Raw genomic sequence first — 21,852 nt, forward strand, 5'->3', positions numbered from 1 at the left:
ATAGAATTTAGAAGTATCTAAAATTTAAGAATTATATAAAAAAATTATGTATAAGTATAGTTTAGAATACAGGTAAATGAGGTTCCATGTAAAAATATAATTTGAAAAAAATTAAATTCAAATTAATAATTAAAAAGTAATTATTATCAGAAAAAGATACCTTATATAGCTACAATTTATAATAAAGAAAAATAGAAAAGTCAATTTAACAATAGATTAGTAAATTTGGACTCTATACGTTGGAACAATAAGGGAATAAAAGGAGAGTCAATCGGATAATATAGGAACAAATCTATTTTTGTTTTTTTTTAATCGGACAAGAGACGAGTGGTTTCGGTAGGAGAAGAAAAAAAAAAGAACGTTTTTTCTTATCAGACAAGAGACATGAATAGAAAAGGAAGAAACGATCAGTTTTTTTATACTTGAGTTTGCTAAAGGGAAATATTAGTTGATTGTGTAAATAAAGATAAAATTTTATCAGGTAAGACTAAAAATATTTTATTTTAATATGAAAAAATATTATCAAAAGTTTTATGTGGTAGAAAATTTCACATTAATATCTCTGGTGGTCTAGATCAAATTATGAGATTAATTAAAGAAAATAAGAAAAAATAAAAGGTAATGTTTTTTGAATCGGACAAGTAAAGAAAAGATAGGTTTCGGTAAGAGAAAAAACGAACGTTTTTTAAATCGGACAAGAGACATGTGGTTTCGGTAAGAGAAAAGAAAAGGAAAAGATGAAGAAAAGAACGTATTTTTTTTAATCAGACAAGAGACGTGAACAGGAAAAGAAAAGAAAATATCAAGAAATTTTCATAATACTACCTTAAGTTTGCTAAAGGGAAATATTGGTTAAACGTCTAAATAAAGATAAAATTTTATCAGGTAAGTCTATAAAAATATTTTATTTTATTAATAAAAGAATATTATCCTAAATTCTCATGTGCTAGAAAATCCCGCATTGATTGAAAGAAAATAAAAAAAAGACAAACGGATAAATATTTTTTTAACCAAAACAGGTACAGAGTTTTTCGAAAGCGTGTGAGACAGCGATGAGAAACATACAACCATGGTTTATACATTTCTATCCCATGGCAATAAAAACATAATAACAAAAAATAATTTATATTGAGATCAAAGTCATGTGGAGGTACAATTAGAAAAAAAACAAAATTAAGATTATTTTTTAAAAAAATATTATTATTGGGAGAAGATTATGTCCATCCGAAAATACAAGAACATTTGAAATTTTATGGACAAAAGACTTATTACGATAATCTTATATCAAACATATAAAATTATACTGATCAATTTATGTAGGAGTTTAAAATCATCGTTGTTTTTAATTTTTATAATAGAACGTAAAAGTGTGTATATGTAATTATGTAAAAATAATATATATCAATACTAGCCACGCAATTTGCGTGGGCCATCGTGCTAGTTTGTAGTAGAGGAGCAGTGTCATGGAACTCATTTATGGGTGGACGATGGACTGTAAATCCCTAGAGTCAGTATAAATAAAGACCACCATTAATCAGTAGACTATCATACACATATAGCTTGCTTTAGTCAACATATAAAAAGATGAACATACTTCAGTGTATATGATCTAATGATGATATTGCAGTATCTTTTTTTGTTTGTTTATTTAGATTATGATACTACAATTATATGGCTTTCATAAGGATAAAATATAGACACATGATTAAACTTAATAGGCTCAGCTTCTGTTCCCATTTATGCTGGTGCGAGAAACCACATAAAGATTTTGTCTTTTTTTTTACTTATCGGCTGGTCCTCTGATAAAACAACGATGAACAATATACATCAACATGATATAAAATACTTGATAAATATAATCTAATAGATCGGACTGAACCGAGACAGTACAAGATTGAGTATGTCAAACAACAAATATCAAATCGACGTAAACTTCTCAAAGTGGTCGACCAGATCAACTCAAGATACAAAGTAACCTAAGTTGAAACTGATACGATAACTAGCAAACGTACGAGTAGATTGAAAGATCGAACCGAATCGAGACAGTTCTAATCTAGCCGATACGATTACCATGGGCCGACAGAACGTACGACTTACCCCTCCACCGGAGATCAAGACGATGCAGCCCCGCGTCAAGTGCCAAGTTCCGCCGGTGATGAAACCTCGGTGAAGAGGGTGGTGATGCACCGAGAGTAATTGATCTATGTATTATGTAGAAGTAGATGATTTACAATGACCCCGAGTATACATATTTATACCCATGGGCGGATACGAGTCTATGTCAAATACAACACACGACTCCTAATAGATAAAGAAAATAACAAATCCTATGCGGTCTCTACCTCTAATTCTTATTAAATATTACACTATTTCCTAATAGATAAAAGGAAATAATAAGTTTCGATCGAACTCTAACTCTCTTAGAAATAAAGAAAACTAACTCTAACTAATTACGCCGCCATGCCTTGGTCTTCACGATTCCTTCTTGAATTCGGACTCTTCCGGATAAAATTTTCATCTAGTGATTGCCCTTTCCTTAACCGAATCCACTAAGGAATTTTACCAAATTTTGGTGTTAACACCTTGTTAGCTCAAATTATTGATGTGACTAAGCCTCTCATTGATACAACCATTACTCACGTTAAGATCAAGATGCTCAAGCACTGGAATCCGATTTAGCCACCTGCTACATTGCTGAATTCAAATGGCCGCCAAATATGCATACGAGCTCCGTTTTGGACTCATGAGTACTTGATAAAAAGATCTTGGAGTAATCTTTCTAATGGATCCAGCTTTATCATCAAATTCCATATCATCTGGCAGCAATCGCAAAAATAAGGTGTTGCGTCACCTATATTAGGCCAATGGGCTCCTAACTTCGTTTAGGACCCCGGTCCAAGAGGGACCCAACTGAACTGCGCTCCAATCTGGTGGAGCACGAGCCTAGGGCACCCTTGGTCATCCTCCCACCCCTATAAGTAGCTAGGTATCCCTTCAGGGTTTGGTGGGCTTTGTTTAGATCAAAGTATAGCGTCGCTACTTTGACGAGTTAATCTCGTGATTGGTTGGATCGCTGGGTTGCTTGTTACTGAACCCCAATATATCATTTGTATTCAATTCCTATTCACAATATTAGTTTGCTTTTATTTTGTTCTTTTTTGTTTCTTCGATTTGGTTGCAGGAATAAGGTTGATTTGCATCGGTAATATCAACAACCTAAGGAGATGTGTATCGATCGCTAAGTCGCAACACAACGTCGTGTACGGTTGTAGTTGGATCGTCAACATTTCTCCCAAATCGTAGTTATCATAACTCACCGGAAGATCGGGCCACCCATGTGCACATCAATTATCCTATGATCCAATTGTTACAATGGTATACGATGATATACAAGTTCTTAATCAAGTGTTTTAGTTTTATTCAGAGATATTGTAGACTCTTTTTTTCAATCAGATACTTTAGATAGTATAGTTGTTTAAATGCCAAATAGACATACATATGTTGCTCTGAGATTTCTAAAAAATTTTCAAGCTACGATAAATTGTATATATTTGATCTTATTGGTCATTCTTTATTTTTGTAATTAGTGTAAAAGGAGAGTTGTGTAGTATATTAAACTTTGCATTTGTATGTTCTGTGGGATATATGTCATGAGAATATTACAGTAAACTTAATTGTATCTATATGCTTACCGTGGCATAGTACAGGAACGTGTCTTGCACGTGCACTATTACTAGTCTCTCTAATCAGTTCAAGCCGTGTCCTATATCTATGCCGGAGTTTGTAAGCTAAATTAAAGTGGTTTGAAATTTTATATTTAATAAACATAGAAACAGTATAACTCATCTATGTGTTATTTATATAATCATGGATTTGGATTGATAGATTTGTGTAGCTAGAAATCTATATCTTTAAAGCATCTCAGATCTAGAGCCACACCAACAGGGTCTATATATATGCCAAGATTCCTTCATATTCATACAAAGTTATTGTTATTCAAGCTAAGGCACTGGCATGTTTCTATTTTGGTGTGTGGCGCGCGTTTGATGATCGGTAATCCATCATACTTCAGATAATACGTTGAGAACCAGGAAAAACCATAGATTCATGTGCTCTGCAATGTCACCATTAGATCCGTGGTACGCCCAACGAATGTTAATACGTCCGTATTTTTAGTAGGAGGGAAGATTAGAGGTAGCAATGACTATATACGTCCCAATATTCAAAATCTATTTAAAATTAGTTGTAATCTTTCATTACTACTTTTACTATTAATCACATTATATTTAAATTTCTTTCTATTATACCCCTAACCAGACACTCACTTCCAACCAAATATTTGATACGAGGTTTATGACACTCACAATGCTAGAAACTATTTTCTATACTCGTACATCGTGTTAAAGAAACTATCTTCCATAATGTAACTTTTGTATCTTATTATCGCATGGTACACTTGTCTCTCTTACAGGTAGTCTTGTTTTACGTAAAGATACTGGGTCTTATTCTAAAACTAGTTTCTTTATTTTAGTCTCTCTCTTCAATAAACAAACTGTCACATTAGCAAATTGCTTACATGGCATTGCAATACAGGTAGAAACGATCATTGGGCTTGAGATTGCCTTATAGAATCTTTTTAAACTTTAATATATACTACGATACCTAGAAAAGTAAATATTATGAGTCGGAGGAGTAGTTGGTTGTCCGACAAGTTGACTGTGTCACAGATTCGCATGCTAGTTTCTAGCAACAGTATATTTATTTATTTTTATTATTTTCTGAAAACAATGATCATCTAACTATTTCATTTAATTAAAGATGTACGCTGCCAAAAATAAAAATAGTGATATATTCAACAATAGTATGTGATTCTTTTTTTGAATGAATAGTATGTGATTCTATTCTCTATATATGAACGATCGATTTTAGCATTTTAGGCAAGCTAGCTGCCCAACAAAATCAATGATATTATCTGATTCCATTTTACACATTCATTATTTGCCGTTGAATCACACCGATATTAATCACGCAATAAACCTCTCATCGGCAGCCAATGCATGCAATTGCACAACACATTATTTGGATGTATCTATAAGTATCTCCATGAATTGAATTTTCATACACGATATGAATTTTTCTTTATAAAATTGACTCCTTTTCATGTACACCCAGATGACTTAGCACAATCGTGCGGTTGTGCCACTCTCTGGTTCTAAATTTCTGATGCATCAATCCTAAACAGAATTCAGGTGTCCGTGCTAACGCTACGATGCCATAATATGTTCGATAACAATAGCGTTTAAGGTATTATTTTTAAATACAAACTGCTCAATTATAAAATATAATTTAACATGAGTAACTCGTAAAGCAGTACATGAGTGATTATTAGTAAAAGTAACACAATAACTACCTATGTGTGATCATGAAAAATATTATAGCTATAGTATTATTTCCTACTAAATAATATATGTCATGAGATCCAGAATTATTTATAATGTACTACAATCATCGGATTTATAACAAATATCACCTACCTATTTATAACATACTATAATCATTAAATTTATAACAAATGTAGCAAAAGTGACCACAGGTTTCACATAACTGCGCGTTTTCTAAATATCAAGTATATTTAATTTTAAAATAATATATTAAATTCACATAACTCGTAGGTTTCACATAACTCAACACCTTTTATAACATCAATTTCTGATTTGAGTTCCAGGCCAAAAAAAGTCAAGCAAGTACCGTTTGAAAAAAAAATCAATGAAGTTATATTCTGAATTTGGAGTTGACTTTTACCAAGTTTTAAATCAAATTTACCACATTGGTTGTGTTGTATGTGTATATATAGCATAATTATAGGAATCATATACTGTATAAATTTATATTTTATAGGAAGCTTCTAATATATATAACGATTTTGTGCATATACAGAGTTTCTAATACAAAGTTTCTAATATATTTTATCATAATAAGGTAGATTAGATTATACATGTGCATATATATTAATTAAATAATTTAATTTGGACCCAAACAAATTGTTTATTTATTTTATGAATAACTTATGATATTGTATAGGTCCGAAATTTAGCGGCGTTTAAAAAACCGCACGAGGTAGTACAAATACTACCATGACAAAAAAAAATAGGTCCCTCAATCACCTGTGAGTTAATCTGAACACACACGTATTTACAATTTAAATAATATATATATTACAAAATTTATTTTATACTCGTTCTTTTTTTATTTGACACAGTTGATTCATTTGTGTTGATATATACATATACATAAAAAACCCCGAGTAAGTATTAAAAAAACCACTGTGTGAAAAATATATCTCGTTATTTAATATTGTCAACACGATATATATATATATATATATATATATATATATATATATCTATATATATAGATATATATATTAATTAATGATGTAAATCATTAATCTAATGAGTAAATCAAGTTTGTACATTGTATGATAAATGATAGACTAGCAATATATATGTGCTAACATTACGGTCTAATTTACAATTTAATAATATAAATAAGATATTATAAATTTATTTTAATGCAAAATCATATATAAACAAAATATTTGAATTTGTTTGTCTATCCAGCATTTGTTAATTTTGATTATTTAAATAAACTCTGATAAATTAGCAGCAAACCATCAGTTAACGGTGACTTACAGCTTTGTATAATTAATTATAGGTTGGACCATATTGTAATAAATTAAGAGTTTTCAAGTTTGGACAGTAATTGCAGAACCTGTGATTACTAATTTCAAAATCACTACAATATCAAGCAAGGATAATTTTAATATATTGCAAAGATAATTGATATACTAATTTCAGAATACCAATTTCATATACTGCAAGGACAATTTTAATTAAATAGTGTATTCACATTATTTGATATTAACATAAAATTTGAACTCTATAAAACTAAATTTAATGTAAACCACTTTATACAAAGTTGAGCTGCATCACATACAACTTTATGTCTTCCTTTAATAAATAAATAAAATTTTGCTGATGTATAAAACAACTGTGCAACTCTTGAGTTTAAATTTATTATGAGTTTAAAAATAAATTTCTTCGTGTCTTTATATATTACAAGAAAGATATTTAAATTAAATATTAAATGATCATCTAATTTCTAGCAAATATTTATCGCACGAGTTCTTTGTAGTTTAAAAAATTATTGATAGTTTAAAAAATCGGACTTAATGTATTAAATTTAATGTTGGGAAGATAGATGGAATGTGCACATAATTTGAGGAGCCGATAAATGCAAAGAGGACGGATGAAACGTGGACGGTCTGATTTGATGCGGATGATTTGAGACATTAGGTTTGTCTAATGAGTAAAATATATTTGTGCACTGTAGGATAGATTTAAAAATAATTTCTTCGTGTCTTTATATATTACATGAAAAGATATTTAAATTAAATATTAAGTGATCATCTAATTTTAGTAAATATTTATAGCATGAGTTCTTTGTAGTTTAAAAAATTATTGATAGTTAAAAATTCGGATTTAATGTATTAGATTTAATGTTAAGAAGATAGATGGAATGTGCACGCAATTTGATGAGCCGATAAATGGAAAGAAAACAGAGGAAACGTGGACGGTCTGATTTGATGTGGATAATCTGAGATGTTAGATTTGTCTAATGAGTAAAACATATTTGTGCATTATAGGATAGATTTAAAAATAAATTTCTTCGTGTCTTTATATATTACATGAAAAGATATTTAAATTAAATATTAAGTAGTCATCTAATTTCTAGCAAATATTTATCGCACGAGTTCTTTGTAGTTTAAAAAAGTATTAATAGTTTAAAAATTCGGATTTAATGTATTAGATTTAATGTTGGGAAGATAGATGGAATGTTCACACAATTTGGGAGCCGATAAATGGAAAGAAGACAGATCAAACGTGGACGGTCTAATTTGATGCGGATGATTTGAGCCGTTAGATTTGTCTAATGAGTAAAACACGTTTGCGCACTGTAGAATAGATGATGCAAATAATTTCAGCCATTGGATTTTTGGCTTTGTCTAATGAGTAAATCAAGTTTATTTGTGCACCGTAGGATAGGATTAGCGATGCTGTCATCTAGATCACAAGCAAACAAAATATCACGCGAGATAGCTTATATATAGAAACGTGATATTTGCAATTGGATTGCCTAGCAAATCCTGGCTACTAGTGACCCAGCAAAACAGATCATAATCCTTCCAATTATTATCCGGCCCCCATTATTACTGCTCTTGCTTGGCGATCCACGCGCCATCTCTGCAATTTTCATTCGGTTCGTGTATCATAGATCAAGCTTAGTGCTGCTGCATCGATCGATCGATCGGTTTGTCCGAGCAGGATGAAGCAGGCGCTGGCCATAATAGCCCTGCTCATTGGAATCGGAGCTCTAGTTATCATGGCCGTGAGCCCCCCGATTTGCCATGCTGCAGGAGCAGCAGGAAGTGGTGGTGGCGCTGGTGCCACTGTGGCGAGAAGCGTCTTCGTGAACCAGCAGGGCGGCGCTGATTTCAGCAGCGTCCAGGACGCCATCAACTCCGTCCCCTTCGGCAACGGCCAGTGGATCCGGATTCACGTCGCCGCCGGCGTCTACAAGTAACCCACGCAATGCAATGCAATACAATTTTTTGTTTTTGTTTTTTGTATCTGCATTTTTGCTTCTTCGGATGCACTACTGAGGAGTCATGTTAGATTGTGTAGCAACCGTTTTGATCAGAGGTGCAATCCTGTCTTGTGTTTTTGAATCGAGTTGATTTTGTTTTGAAAAAATGGGAATGAAGAAGATTTCTTGTGAGTATGGTTGGTTTGGTATATATGGTCATTGGTTTTGGTTATACGTCGTTGGGATTTTGAAGGGAGAAGGTGAGCATACCGGCGAACAAGAGCTTCATTTTGCTGGAAGGCGAGGGGAGGCAGCAGACGTCGATCGAGTGGGAGGACTACGCCGGCGGCGGGGACTCCGGCACCGCCGACTCGCCGACGTTCGCCTCGTACGCCGCCGACTTCATGGCCCGCGACATCACCTTCAAGGTCGGTCGTCGGTGTCGATCTGTCTCTCCGGCTCACCACAGCTGCACGACGACGATGACGACGAGGTGGTCGTGACAGTGCGCGTTTTGTCGCCGTCGTTCTTGTTGTTGTTGATGCAGAACACGTACGACGTGGTGGGGAGGATGGCGCCGGCGGTGGCGGCGCTGGTGGCCGGAGACCGGTCGTCGTTCTACCGGTGCGGGTTCGTCGGGGTGCAGGACACGCTGTGCGACCTGCTGGGGAGGCACTACTACGAGGGCTGCTACATCGAGGGCGCCGTCGACTTCATCTTCGGGGAGGGCCAGTCCATCTTCCAGAGCTGCGACATCGCGACGGCGAGGTCGCCGGTGGCGGCGCCGGGGTACATCACGGCGCAGGGCCGGAGCAGCGCGTCCGACACGAGCGGATTCGTGTTCAAGTCGTGCACGGTCGGCGGCGCCACCCCGGCGTACCTCGGCCGCGCGTGGCGGGGCTACGCCCGCGTCGTCTTCTACCACACCGCCATGTCCGCCGCCGTCGTCAGCCTCGGCTGGGACGCCTGGGACTACAAGGGCAAAGAGTGAGCCATGCCGCCGCCGTGTCGCCGGCTCGCCGCCGCATGGAGATGGTCGGAACTGGCTGACTTTTTTTCCCCCGGTGCATGCTGCAGGGAGACGCTGGAGATGGTGGAGTCGGGGTGCACGGGGCCGGGGTCGAACAGGGCGGGGAGGGTGCCATGGGAGAAGACGCTGAGCGCGGAGGAGCTCGCCAAGCTCGTCGACATCTCCTACGTCTCCGGCGACGGCTGGCTCGCCGCGCAGCCACGGTAGCCTCTGCTGCTCCAACGATGGGAACTCGCTAGTTAGCTTGGCAGCGACCAAAAAGTTTCAGGTTGCTTGCTGCATTCTTGGACACGGGATTGATCGCAAATAAAATCATCTCAGAGAGCTGGTAATTGATTGCATGATAGCAACTTTGGATGCAGGAAAAGACGCAAATTTTATTTTTATTAGCAAAAATGATGCCTATCGGAGTGACAAACTGACATCAACAAACATTACAACACTCTCCAACTGATGAACACATCCAACATCAAGCTAAATCTTTTTCGTTAAGAGAAAATCGATAGTACACGACACAGTAAATTTCCAATGTCCCTCATGTCCTAATGGTTCTTGCTTTGACAAAAACTCAGGTACAGATCTGAATTTGCAACTAACGTAAAGCACTCAGCCACGTGACCCCATTCTTCTCCCCAAGTTTCATTGGCGTTCACATTTACGCAATTTCGCTTGACTTCTTTTCAAGTGTGTACAAAGCTGGAATACCTAGGTAAACATAAGAACAATCGAGTCTTCACTTGGTGTAGAGGACATCCTCCCATGCGTGGCGGTAGAGTGGCTGCTTGAGCCTCTTCTGGTCAAAGGTGTGCCTGTGAACCAAGCGACAGATTGGTTCAGCAATGTGGAAATTACAAAAGAAACTATGACTAACAAAAATGACATGTCTATACCATCTCTGTGTTAAAGGTAGCAGCGAGAGATAACATTCATATAATTTTATAGACCACTGAAACAGACAGGAAACAAGAAGCCGGGAAGACTCACCCGATAAGTCCAATTGAACGTGCAAGCACAAAGAGTCCATTAAGATACCCAATCTCAACAATCTCATCGATCTCTTGTTTGCTGAACATTCCGCTGCCAGAAAGAAGATCCAAGAAAAGCGACCCAATTGCACCATCGACGTTCAGAACCAAATTGTTGGCTTTTGATAGGGTGTAGGTCTCAACCTGGACAGCATACTCCATGTATTTGACAGAGGGGAAATGTGTGTGAGCATATTTCTGCAGAAGCTGCACTCTCTTGTCCCTGTTGTCTCTGCTCTTGATCCTAATCAAGAAAGGCAAGTGAAATTTGAAAAAGACCAGACAGTATGAATGTATGATTCAACAAGTGGTTTTTATATTCTCAAAATTATTTCTCGATGAAGAATTCTTAGAGAATGTCATGTCAAGCAAACAGACATAACATACCTGTGACCAATCCCAGGGACACGGATTCCCTTCTTTTTCATACCCTCAACAAATTCATAAGGCGTGAGACCCTACAAGCAATTGATGCATACTTATTAGAACAACTAAGCTACATATGATATGAAACATGACGGTGATGTAGCTAAGGGATAGGAAATAGTTGGCTCACTCTGTCATATGCATCTTTGAAGTATCGGGCAGCATCATCAATTGCACCACCGAAACGGGGGCCAATTGTCAATAAACCTGCAATATTTCAATAGTAATCTTCATAACATGTGCTGTAGTATATTCAAACTGAATGGACAATGTTTGCATGTACATATAGAAAAGCTTACCAGATACCAAGCTGGAAACAAGGTCCTTTCCAGCCCTAGCAGTAACTATAGAATTGTGAGCACCAGATACACAAGGGCCATGATCAGCACAAAGCATGATGCACATCTGTCAAGACACATTAAATCCTTCTAGGGTCAACTGAAGGCTAGATAAATATCGTTCAAAAGATACATTATCCATATCATATTCTGCAAATTGCTTACCTCAATAAATTGAGTGCAGTAACGAGGAAGACTGCGCTTGAACCACAAAAGAGAAATAACATCACCAACTCCATAACCCTGTTCGATAATTGTAGACATGGGGACACCAGCATAGCAAGGTTCCTCACCTGTATCACAAAAATGCACCTATATTTACTTTCTGATAGGGATAATATGACAGAGACTGCGCATAGAGAATATATAGAAAAATGTGTTGCCACCAATCTAACCTCTGTCATCTGAGATGGTGGAGATAATGTGTGTGGGAGCTCGGACCTTCCCACTCTTTATTGCAGTTTTAAGATCCTCTGGAATAGGAGGTGGCGTAATCTCAGTAACAGGAGAAATCTTTCCATCCTCAACCTGGGAACATATCGACCCAGAGGTTTGATACTCATAATACAAATTCTCAAAAAAGGTTAGAAAGCTTGACAGACACTAGCCATGACATGTAATAATAGTACCGCTTACCAGTTTCTCAAATGTCTCCTTGATTGCAGTTTCAAGAGCTTCATATGAAGTAGGGACAACTGCCCCAGCATCTCTTAGTGCCTGGTTCTTAGCTTGTGCTGATTCCAACTCGCCACCACTCTTTGCACCCTGTTAGGCCAATAAATAAACAAGATTTATGCTTGCTCAAAATATTGTTCAACACAGAAATCGCCCAAAGGAACAGTTCTTTGAAACTTACAGCATGGCCAAACTGCACTTCAGACTTGAATAGGCGTGCGCATGTCCCACTAACCCATGCAACAACAGGTTTCTGAACCTTCCCTTGTTTCAAGGCTTCAACAAGTGAATACTCATCTTTTCCACCAAGTTCCCCAAGAACAACCATCATTTTGACCTAGCGCCAATAAATACGATACAAAATGAGATGTTATTGGTACAGCAATGCTCCAGGAATCCAGACATGTGTTACATAAAATGCATGTATGGCATTATGAGGAAAGATTACTTGCATGCTGAACAGTCCTCATGTCTAAATGGATATATGGGTGAGTGGACGAAAAGGCAGTAAAGATAGAACTAGACCATGGTAAAGGAACTGTCCCAAAAAAATAGAAGCTAAAGAGTGTGAACAAAAGAACTAATTCTAAAATCTAACTGATTCAAATGAAAGACGTTAGTTATTCCCTTGATGCTGAGTTGCATGACAAAGATGATGGATAAATGCGCTGCTACAATAAGGATTGCAATAATATTTGTGTATAAAGATGTTTAAATGTTAAGATTCAAACCTGAGGAATGTTGTTGAAACGCAGGATGTGGTCTGACAGAGTTGAGCCAGGGAAAACATCCCCTCCAATTGCAATTCCTGAGAATGTTAAAAAAGCATCTTAGCTTTTTAATGTTCATGAGATAATTCAATGCAAAAATATTTGCATATGGACAAACCAGTTACCTTCATAAATACCATCAGTCACTCTGGCAATGGTGTTGTACATCTCATTTGACATGCCACCCTGTTAATGCAATTGCAAGTTTAGTTTGTCATTTGGGTTATATATGAGCATTAAATGTATGTTAAGAGCTAAGTTGTGAAGTTATATGTTACAGAATAACAGGTCAGATATTTAACAGATCAAAAGTTGATAGCATTGCAGTAACAAAAATTAAAGGGTTAAATAAATGCATACCGATTTAGATACAAAGCCAACAGATCCAGGCCTGTAAAGCTTGCATTGAATAATGTTGTCGATGGTTCCAGCAGTATCACCAATCTTGAAAGCACCAGCTTGGATTCCTCCAACTGTTGCTGGTCCAATAATGACCTACAAACAACAACAATTACTTGGCAAAATAAACAAGAAATATGAAGGCTGCTGTCAAACTTAGTTGCCTGGCATGCTATGAAATAGAATGCCAACACCAATATTTGGAATGGGCAAAACAGTCACTGTGTTCACAAATTAGTTTATAAGGAGACAACTAATTTATTAATATTTAATTGTCAGACCTTTGTGGTGAGAATCTGGTGAAAACTTCATGCTTGTAAAGCAGTTAAATTCACAAAAGGCATAGTCCCTACCTTGTTATTGGCCCGTGCATAACTAATTAGCTGCTTTGTATCTGATTCAGGAACACCCTCTGCTATGATGGCTACAACTCTGATTGTTGGCTGCTTCAAAGCTGACATTGAAGAAGCAGCCGCGCTGCAAATTCAGAAAATAAAGAACAATTGTAATTGTCCTAGGATCATGTATGTTTCTCAACGGAATATCAGAATGCTAACTAACCTCCGAAAGGATGCAAAGTTGATAAATACATCAGCCGTTGGGTGTGCGTTACAGGCAGCTTCAATTCTGCAAAAAGATAAATGAGTAACTACATTGTTTATAAATGAACATTGTAATGAGCAATCTGTTGATAACGCATGAACTTTGTAATATATTTCTTTAATATAATGATAACCATAGGGGATTCCCCTACTGTTTTGCAGTAAAAAAACTGTATGCATGAAGTCATACTATGAGCAAAGAACTCACGTAGGATGAACTGGAATGGCAATTTCTTCTTGTCCAAAGAAAAGTTTTTGAAACCCATCAGAACCAGGGTTGATTATTCCAGCAACAGATGGTGTTTCTCTCCCTATAAAACAGAGCAAGGGCACTAAGCAAGAAGTAAAACAGAAATACTGTGCAACAGTTTAGCCAGTTTTGAAAGGACAATACATACCACATAGGAAGTCAAAATCAAGCATCCGTTGGATTGGAAGTTGCTTATAATTATAGAATAATGCTTGGGTAGTTTTGGAGAAAATTTGACCTGTTGCCATGGTTCACTTCGCCTGCAAATGAAATGGTATTAGCTTAATATACAATATGAATAGCTACTAACTAGATATCATAAATCGCAAATCTCCTCTTAGTTCTTAAACTACCACAACACATTGTAATCATATTATCAGAACAAGTAAAGGTTAGGAACTTAGGATTACTAAAAAATAAAAATATGGTTTAGATTGATGCCATGGCTTATGAAATGACATAACATTGTCATGTTATATTCACATGCTTCGATACACTCATATGTTATGCATGGCGGACCACTGATAGAGTGATAGGCACAAATAATTTATGGCTAAAACAGGACCTAGAGACATAACTCTAGTAGGTAAGAAAAATAATTCGGAGTGTGATGCCTATAGAACACAGATCACAGCCTCCTACCAACTATGGAAATCCATAGTTATCAGGTATGATGTATATAACATAACTACAAAATATTTGAAAAAATATATGTTTTTTGTGAGTCCAGAATTCTCAGTGTCTATGTCATGACCAATAGATAATGTTTGCAGTAACAATAAGTCTGAAATGAGCTATTTCGCACTTCTCAGTGCTCAGTATATGGTCTATGAAGAACTGAATTTTGAAGAACTCAACTCAGATCACCAGTGATACTTCCATTACATCAAACAGGAGAAGCCAAATGGAAAAAAAAAAAAAAGTTAAACTATGTGTTACAGTTCCATTGAACCAAAATGAGACCCACTGGCTTTCAACATCCTCAGATGCACAATCATGACAGAAGTGGCTAAAATCTATAATAACTGCCGAAAATCTCAGTCAATACAAAATCCTCCTAAAAAATGACTACGTCAAACACAAAAATACTTGGCCCAGCTTTCGGTTTGGTTTACAAATATCAGGCATTAGCTATATCTCTCATATCCTACCAAACATGGGAAATCGGGTTAAGTCAAGTATATCATATCAAGGAGAACAAATATATACAGAGCATCGGATCTGCAAATGATGCACCAATTTTAATTATCATCTCTTTCCACTTCACCTGCCTAAAGCTAGCAAATATACCCAACAACGAACAAACTGAATAACTGATCCAGTCTTTTTTTTACTTCCAAGGCCAAGCACCCATGAGAGTAACATTTCCCAGTGAAAACTACAATTAACAGTAGAACAAACCGAACAGAATCTGAAGCCTAGCTCTATAAACCCCACGAATTCTAGCCTTGCCATTGCAAACTCCCAAACCTATCGAATCCAACATGAGCAAACCACGAGATCTCCCCAGATCCATACCAAAAAAAAGGATTCCAAATCCCCAGTACGCCACAAACGCTCGTAAAACCACTGATACCACAACACAACGACTTAGACCCCACTCGATACGAAGCCAGGATCGCGCCATTTCAAAGTGGAATTCAGATCAGACACGACAAAGAGGCCCCGGTAAGCAGACACGCCATTCGAATCCCAAAAACCCAGCTAAACCACCACTCCACTACACACCGAGCGAGATCCCCGCGAGGCGGACGAGCGATCCCGCCCCCCGCGCGAGCAGATCTCAAGCAGATCCGCGCACCCGCCCGCAGGCGACCCGGACCACCAGCTGTTCGAGCTAATGCCGCTGCAGAGAGGAGCAGCCAACGCAGTAGCAGAGGAGCAGGGGCGGGCATGCGCGCGCGCGTGCGTGCGTGAGTGAGGCTGGGGGGAGGTGCTCACCTTGGGAGGCGAGGGCGGCGGAGACGGGGGAGGCGGAATTCTCCGGCGAGAAACGGAATTAAAATCTGGTGTATCGGAGACGGGGGAGGAGGCGGAAAGCGGAGGAGGGCTTTATAGTGGCGGGGCGGGCAGCGGGGGGTTGGAGGAGGATGTGAAGTAGGCGACGCACTTGCCATCTACCCACAGCCCAACGCCGCCGCGACCACTTGTCTCGATGGACCGGGTCCATGAGCCGTACAACTGTACCGTTGTCGAGTAGTAGTAAAACACTTTTTACCATTGTACTATTGTCCGGAAACAAATGTATAGCAAAAATGTCTTATAGTATAAAATAGGATAAGTACACATAAGAGCATTCATAAGGTCACCTCTAATAATAGAGATAGTCTATCTCTAAGCATTCTAAAAGACAATTTTTCAATGGTCTAGCTCTTCTTAGCTAAGTAGCTCATAATACAAATGACCCTACAATTTATTTTTATTAAAAATTATATAGTATATCTTATAAATAACTTATAAATACCCATTGAAGGTGGCCTAAGAGCCAGCAAGGTGCAATGAGTCGACACGCAAAACCGATTATACTCTAATTACATAAGTTTATCATTTGAAAATTTGTCTCATGTATCTCTCTCTCTTCCAAACCATATGTTTCCCTGCTGTGTATTTACTATGTGTTTTTAATCATCTATTTACATATATAAATGTACCAAATTCTATATTTTTAACTGAAATGATATAAAAGAGTATATCGTTCATACAACTGACATCTAAATAACAAACTTGATACACTTGTGAATCAAACCTGATACCTAGGTGTGACACCTATCCTATTCTGGAACAGTATGTCCTTTGGTGGTCTTCTTTTTTTTCTTAATTTATGTGTTTTAGTGTTCATGTGGTCTTAAGGGTGCTAACATGGAGGTGTTAGTTCTCATAGTGTTCAGAGGGCTGTTGTTGCTTCCGTCTCATAAATATAAGCATTTTTAGATTATTTAATATGGATTAGAGTTGACAAAAAATACTATAGGCTATTTAATAATGACTAATGGATAAGAGTGAAAAGATATGTAGATGATAAAATAGAAAGAATCTTGAGTAAGAAGTAATTAATGTGACATTTAATACAGGGTAAAATTACTTTAAAATCATTTTTAAGACATAATTCTAATGTTATAAATAATTACATTGTAAGGCAGAGAGTATAACGCATCGGTGGTCTATGCATCGGGTTTACATAGGTTTCAAGTTCACGCAGAGGATCGCCATGGGCGGACCGGGAGGAACACCGGAGGCAGCCAGTCCTCTCCGGATCAGGGGTAGGGCCCACCGCCAGCGTCACGCAACGACGTGCTCATTCCATCGAGCGACACCGGCGCGCTCCCTGCGTTGCGCCCATCCGATCCATCCCCCCGCGCGCGGGCGGACGAGCGGCACGTGCCGTGCCTTGGTCAGGGTTTTTAGGCGCGCGCGGAACCAAACCAACACGCGCACTCTCTCTGGTACCGTTCTCTGGGACGTGGGTCCCAGGGGGCGACGGATGATGGAGGGCCCGCTTGTCAGTGGCCGGAGCGGAGACGGGGTTGGGTCCCGCGGCCTTTATTATTGGGTGGAGATCCCGAGGCTGCAACCAACTCGTCGTGCGTGCGTGGGTGGGTGGATGGCTGCGGTCTACGCGTGGGCCCCACCTGGCAGTGGGTCTACCAGCAGCCACCTGCATCGTCACCGTCACCGGCGGCATGGGGGTGTGTGTGTTTCTTCTGCCGCGGTCTGTTTGGTGCCCATCGCGCAGGTAGAGTACGTGCCTGCGAATACTAATGTTTTAATGCAATTTTTATTAGCATGGGTCGAGGTAGCTGGGTCAATTACCAATTCCTCCATCTAATTCCATAATTCTTGTCGTTTTAAATAACGATGATATGGTTATTTTTTTAATTTTAACTATTAATAATTTTTAAACTATTTAGTTTAAAAACACTGTGACGACATGTATAAATGACTTATAAAGTATGCTATAATAAAAATAAATATTTATTTATTTTAGTGTATATTTTAATAGAAAATCAAGATCAAAGATATATTTAGAACACTGTATCATGGTCTCAAACGATAAGAATTATCAAACTGAAAAGAATAGCACATTACTCTTGCTTACCCCCTCAGATCCAAAACATAATTAATTTTAAGATTAAATCTTATCCTCAATTATAAGTATTTCTAACCATACATAGGCTGTGTTCGCCACCCTGCATAAGGTATCTAACACCTCTCGTTTTTCGCGCGCACGCTTCCCGAACTGTTAACGGTGTATTTTTTAAAAATTTTTCTATAGAAAATTTGTTTAAAAAATCATATTAATCTATTTTTTATTTTTTAATAATTAATTAATCATATACTAATATATTACTACCTTTTCCGTAACGAACAGGGCCATAGTATTACTTTTCATGTCAATCCCTTCTTATTCAAAACTCTTATCATTTTATCCTTAACAACCATCATACATCCATCCATTTCTCATTTACTAAGAGATTACATAGTCTTTTTTCTTAATATTAATCTCTATTAAATAACGTAGAAATGTTTATATTTTAAAGTGAAGGTAGCAATGAACCATCTGCTCCTGTGACAATCATATTACTTGATCTCCTGATATTTTTTAAGACAATGTCTTGATCTCCATATGAGTTCGAGATGGACGACTACGCAGAGATAACAAAAAAAAAATTCTTCCCATTGGCATTGAAAGGAAGCAAGGAAACCAGGTGCCATACCACGATGTTACTCCGATCCAGTACAATTTTCGTCCATAACAACCAATTCATTTCCCTGGTGCCCACCAGCGCTGAAGCTGACCATAATAATAAACTGCAACTAGGCTACATCCGTCCGGTCTTTTCCTTTGTTCGGCTCTGCTGGAATTCATTCCTGGTTGAAAGGCTAGCTAATCAAACCGGCCGGTCTTTCGTTAAGAACAATGCAAATCTGACCGAACAGAAAACTTTGAACAGCGACATAGCAGTCGCAGTGTCGCAATCTGGTTGTTAATGTGGTGGATAGAGAAAATAGATAGAGAGACAGCAGGCTGATTGTCTGTCTAACTCGACGCTAACTCACAACAGAATCAGTAGTTGTACTTGTACAAGTACTCATTCCGGTTTTTTTTTAATTTTTAAATGTACATTTGATTATTTGTTTTATTTAGTTATTTTTTATAAATATATAAAATTATAAATAAGTTTAAAATATATTTAGTAATAAATTAAATTATAATAAAATAATCGATAAATTTATTTTTTTTAATAAGACGAATGATTAAACATTTACTTCGAACGAAAAAGATGAGGGAGTATTTTGCAATGCAGCTCCACGTATCATTCGATCAGCTAGCTCTAGCTAGCTCCCTCAGACCCTCACCTAATTAATTATTGCCCATTTCTCACTGGAATATTTGGTTATAAGTTGGTTGGATGCTGGTTGGCATGCATGGACCCCATTTGGTTGTTTTACCAGCAATACTACAGTCCCTTTCTGCTTTCTTTTCTGTGAACTTTTTTTTGCAGAGCCTTCAAGTCAAAGCAAGTCCAAAGAAATGTCTCATGAGAGGACAAAAAAAGAGAGAGAATGGTGATGATAATTAATCAGCTAGTTACGAGCACAGTGACGTATGTCAATAAATTTTAAGTTATAAAAAAATGATAAAAAGCAAAACCATGCATAATGGTGCCATGTGTCAAATGGTTTAGTATATTATCATTAGTGTATAATAGAAACTAGCCCGTGGTATCTTCATCCTTATACGTTGCAGTTTATAGACATGCTATACATGTTTTCTTAAATTGCTACACGTGTGACTCTAAGAACTCAGGCGTACAAATCAATACTCTCTCCATTTCATATTATAAGACTTGTTGAGTTTGTTTAAATTCATTCATATATTAATGTATATGCTTTGTATATGTGTCTATATTAGCACACATATGAATCTAGACAATATCATAAAATCTTATAATATAAAATAGAGAAAATAGATACTAAGCCATGTAAGCTCTTTGATTGTTTGGTTAGGCACTTGGGCGTACTTGCGTGCTAGGATATGCCTGCACTGTGCTTTGGCTAACATGTGAACATACTTGGCTAGGTTGAACCGGACAAAAGGAATATGAGCACACTGTATCTTGAGGCATTAGAAATTTATTGTACATTGAGATTTCATCAAGTATCATTATAATTTTTTATAGTATCTTGTTTCATGATATCTCTATTAAACTTTGATATTATATTTATGATTACATAATGAAACTCAATTATACTTGAAGATTCATGCTATTTCCATGATACCTCTCAAGGTTCATACAGAGGTATGATCGAGTATTAAAAAGAAATCTTAAGTATATTCTGTTTCATGTATTATCAGCAGGGTCCCATAGAGTTTCAAATGGAAAGGAAGAAAATAACACAAAAAGAAAAGAAAATAACTTTACCATGGTACGTGGGTATCATGATCTCTCCATAAAATTTTGCTGTTATGTTTATAATTGAGAAATGATACTACATTGTTACTCGAAGAAACCATGGTTTCTCTAATTATCTATGAAACTTCAAGATATATATTAAGGATATCAAAAATATCGTGATCAAGCTACGGTAGATATTCACGGAAAATCTTGGAGAGTTCCACACATGAGAAGGAAAACTCATGCAAAAATAAAAAATAAAAGCATCTCCATGGTGCACTGGATATCATGGTATCTCTATATAAGTGTGATGTTATATTTATGGTTAAAACAATGGAACTAAATAATACCACACTTATATTTGATGGTTTCATAGTATCTTCACGATACTTGAAGTTATCATCGATACTATCTGCAGGTTATCATCGAGTATAATGAATGGAAAAAATCATAGGCATCATCCTGTATCAAGCAATATCATCAAGATATGTATCATAGAGATTGAAGAAAAATCTCAAGAGAGTTTCAAGTGAAAAGGGATGTAAAAACACAAAAAACAACTTGGCCATAGTACTGCTTGGCCGCTATCCTGCCTCCCAGTGATGGATATATGCATATGCTATATGGGGTCACCTGACCTATACTTTTTTAAAACACCCATATAGACCTAATTTTCGCATGTAAATTCAGAAAAATAACCTAACTTAAATATAAACCAGTAGTACTTGACCCACAGGGTTCAATTCCTAGCTCCACCACTGCTTGGTTGCCGCATCACCTATTCACCTCCACCGGCGCATGCCGTCCCTAGCCCAAGTGTAATCTAGCTGTTGTGTATCCGGTTGTCATCTCACCTTTGTCCGCTGGCGTGTCATAGGCTCCAGCTCACTTGTTGTTGATCCATCGATAGGGTGTGACCAAATGACATATTTGCAAACAAAAAATAGTTTATGAATAAAATAACAATGTTTGAAGTATCATTTTTAAATATAAAATTACACACCAAACAACAAAAGAAATACATTATTAGCAAGAGTAGTACAAAGAGCGTGCAGAAATGATAATAAAAATATGATAGATACCATCTATTTGTTACAAAACGGCATATGCCAAGAGGTGCTAAAAGTGGGTATGCCACAACTAATGTCACTACACCATATTTGACCTGAAGGCTGTCATCACATAGTACCCATCTATGGCTCGGACTTGTTTTAAAAAAGAAATGACAGCGGTTAGTTCTAAATTAATAAATAAATATTTGTTGCATTAATAAACGTAAAGTCTTGTGGCTCC

At 37.1% G+C, this 21,852-nt stretch overlaps 2 protein-coding genes across 2 annotated transcripts; one reads left to right on the forward strand and one right to left on the reverse strand.

Moving 5' to 3' along the window:
* The first annotated feature begins 8,385 nt into the window (after positions 1-8,385).
* On the forward strand, positions 8,386-10,187 carry LOC102717668 (probable pectinesterase 55). The gene is given in 4 exon segments (XM_040522738.1): positions 8,386-8,639; positions 8,900-9,182; positions 9,185-9,633; positions 9,724-10,187. Coding segments are annotated over 4 exon segments (1,146 nt in total). The 3' UTR covers positions 9,884-10,187.
* Positions 10,034-16,205, reverse strand: LOC102700278 (ATP-citrate synthase beta chain protein 1). The gene is made up of 17 exons (XM_006644040.2): positions 16,103-16,205; positions 14,310-14,421; positions 14,120-14,222; positions 13,871-13,936; positions 13,663-13,786; positions 13,271-13,405; positions 13,036-13,096; positions 12,872-12,948; positions 12,322-12,477; positions 12,102-12,230; positions 11,861-11,993; positions 11,631-11,758; positions 11,427-11,532; positions 11,258-11,334; positions 11,089-11,159; positions 10,661-10,945; positions 10,034-10,485 (listed from the first exon to the last, which is right to left on the reverse strand). The coding sequence occupies exons 2-17, from the start codon at positions 14,407-14,409 to the stop codon at positions 10,410-10,412; spliced, it is 1,827 nt and encodes a 608-aa protein (XP_006644103.1). The 5' UTR covers positions 14,410-14,421; positions 16,103-16,205; the 3' UTR covers positions 10,034-10,409.
* Between the last annotated feature and the right edge of the window lie 5,647 nt (positions 16,206-21,852).

Source organism: Oryza brachyantha, chromosome 1, assembly GCF_000231095.2.
Source record: "Oryza brachyantha chromosome 1, ObraRS2, whole genome shotgun sequence".
Classification (NCBI taxonomy): Eukaryota; Viridiplantae; Streptophyta; class Magnoliopsida; order Poales; family Poaceae; genus Oryza; species Oryza brachyantha.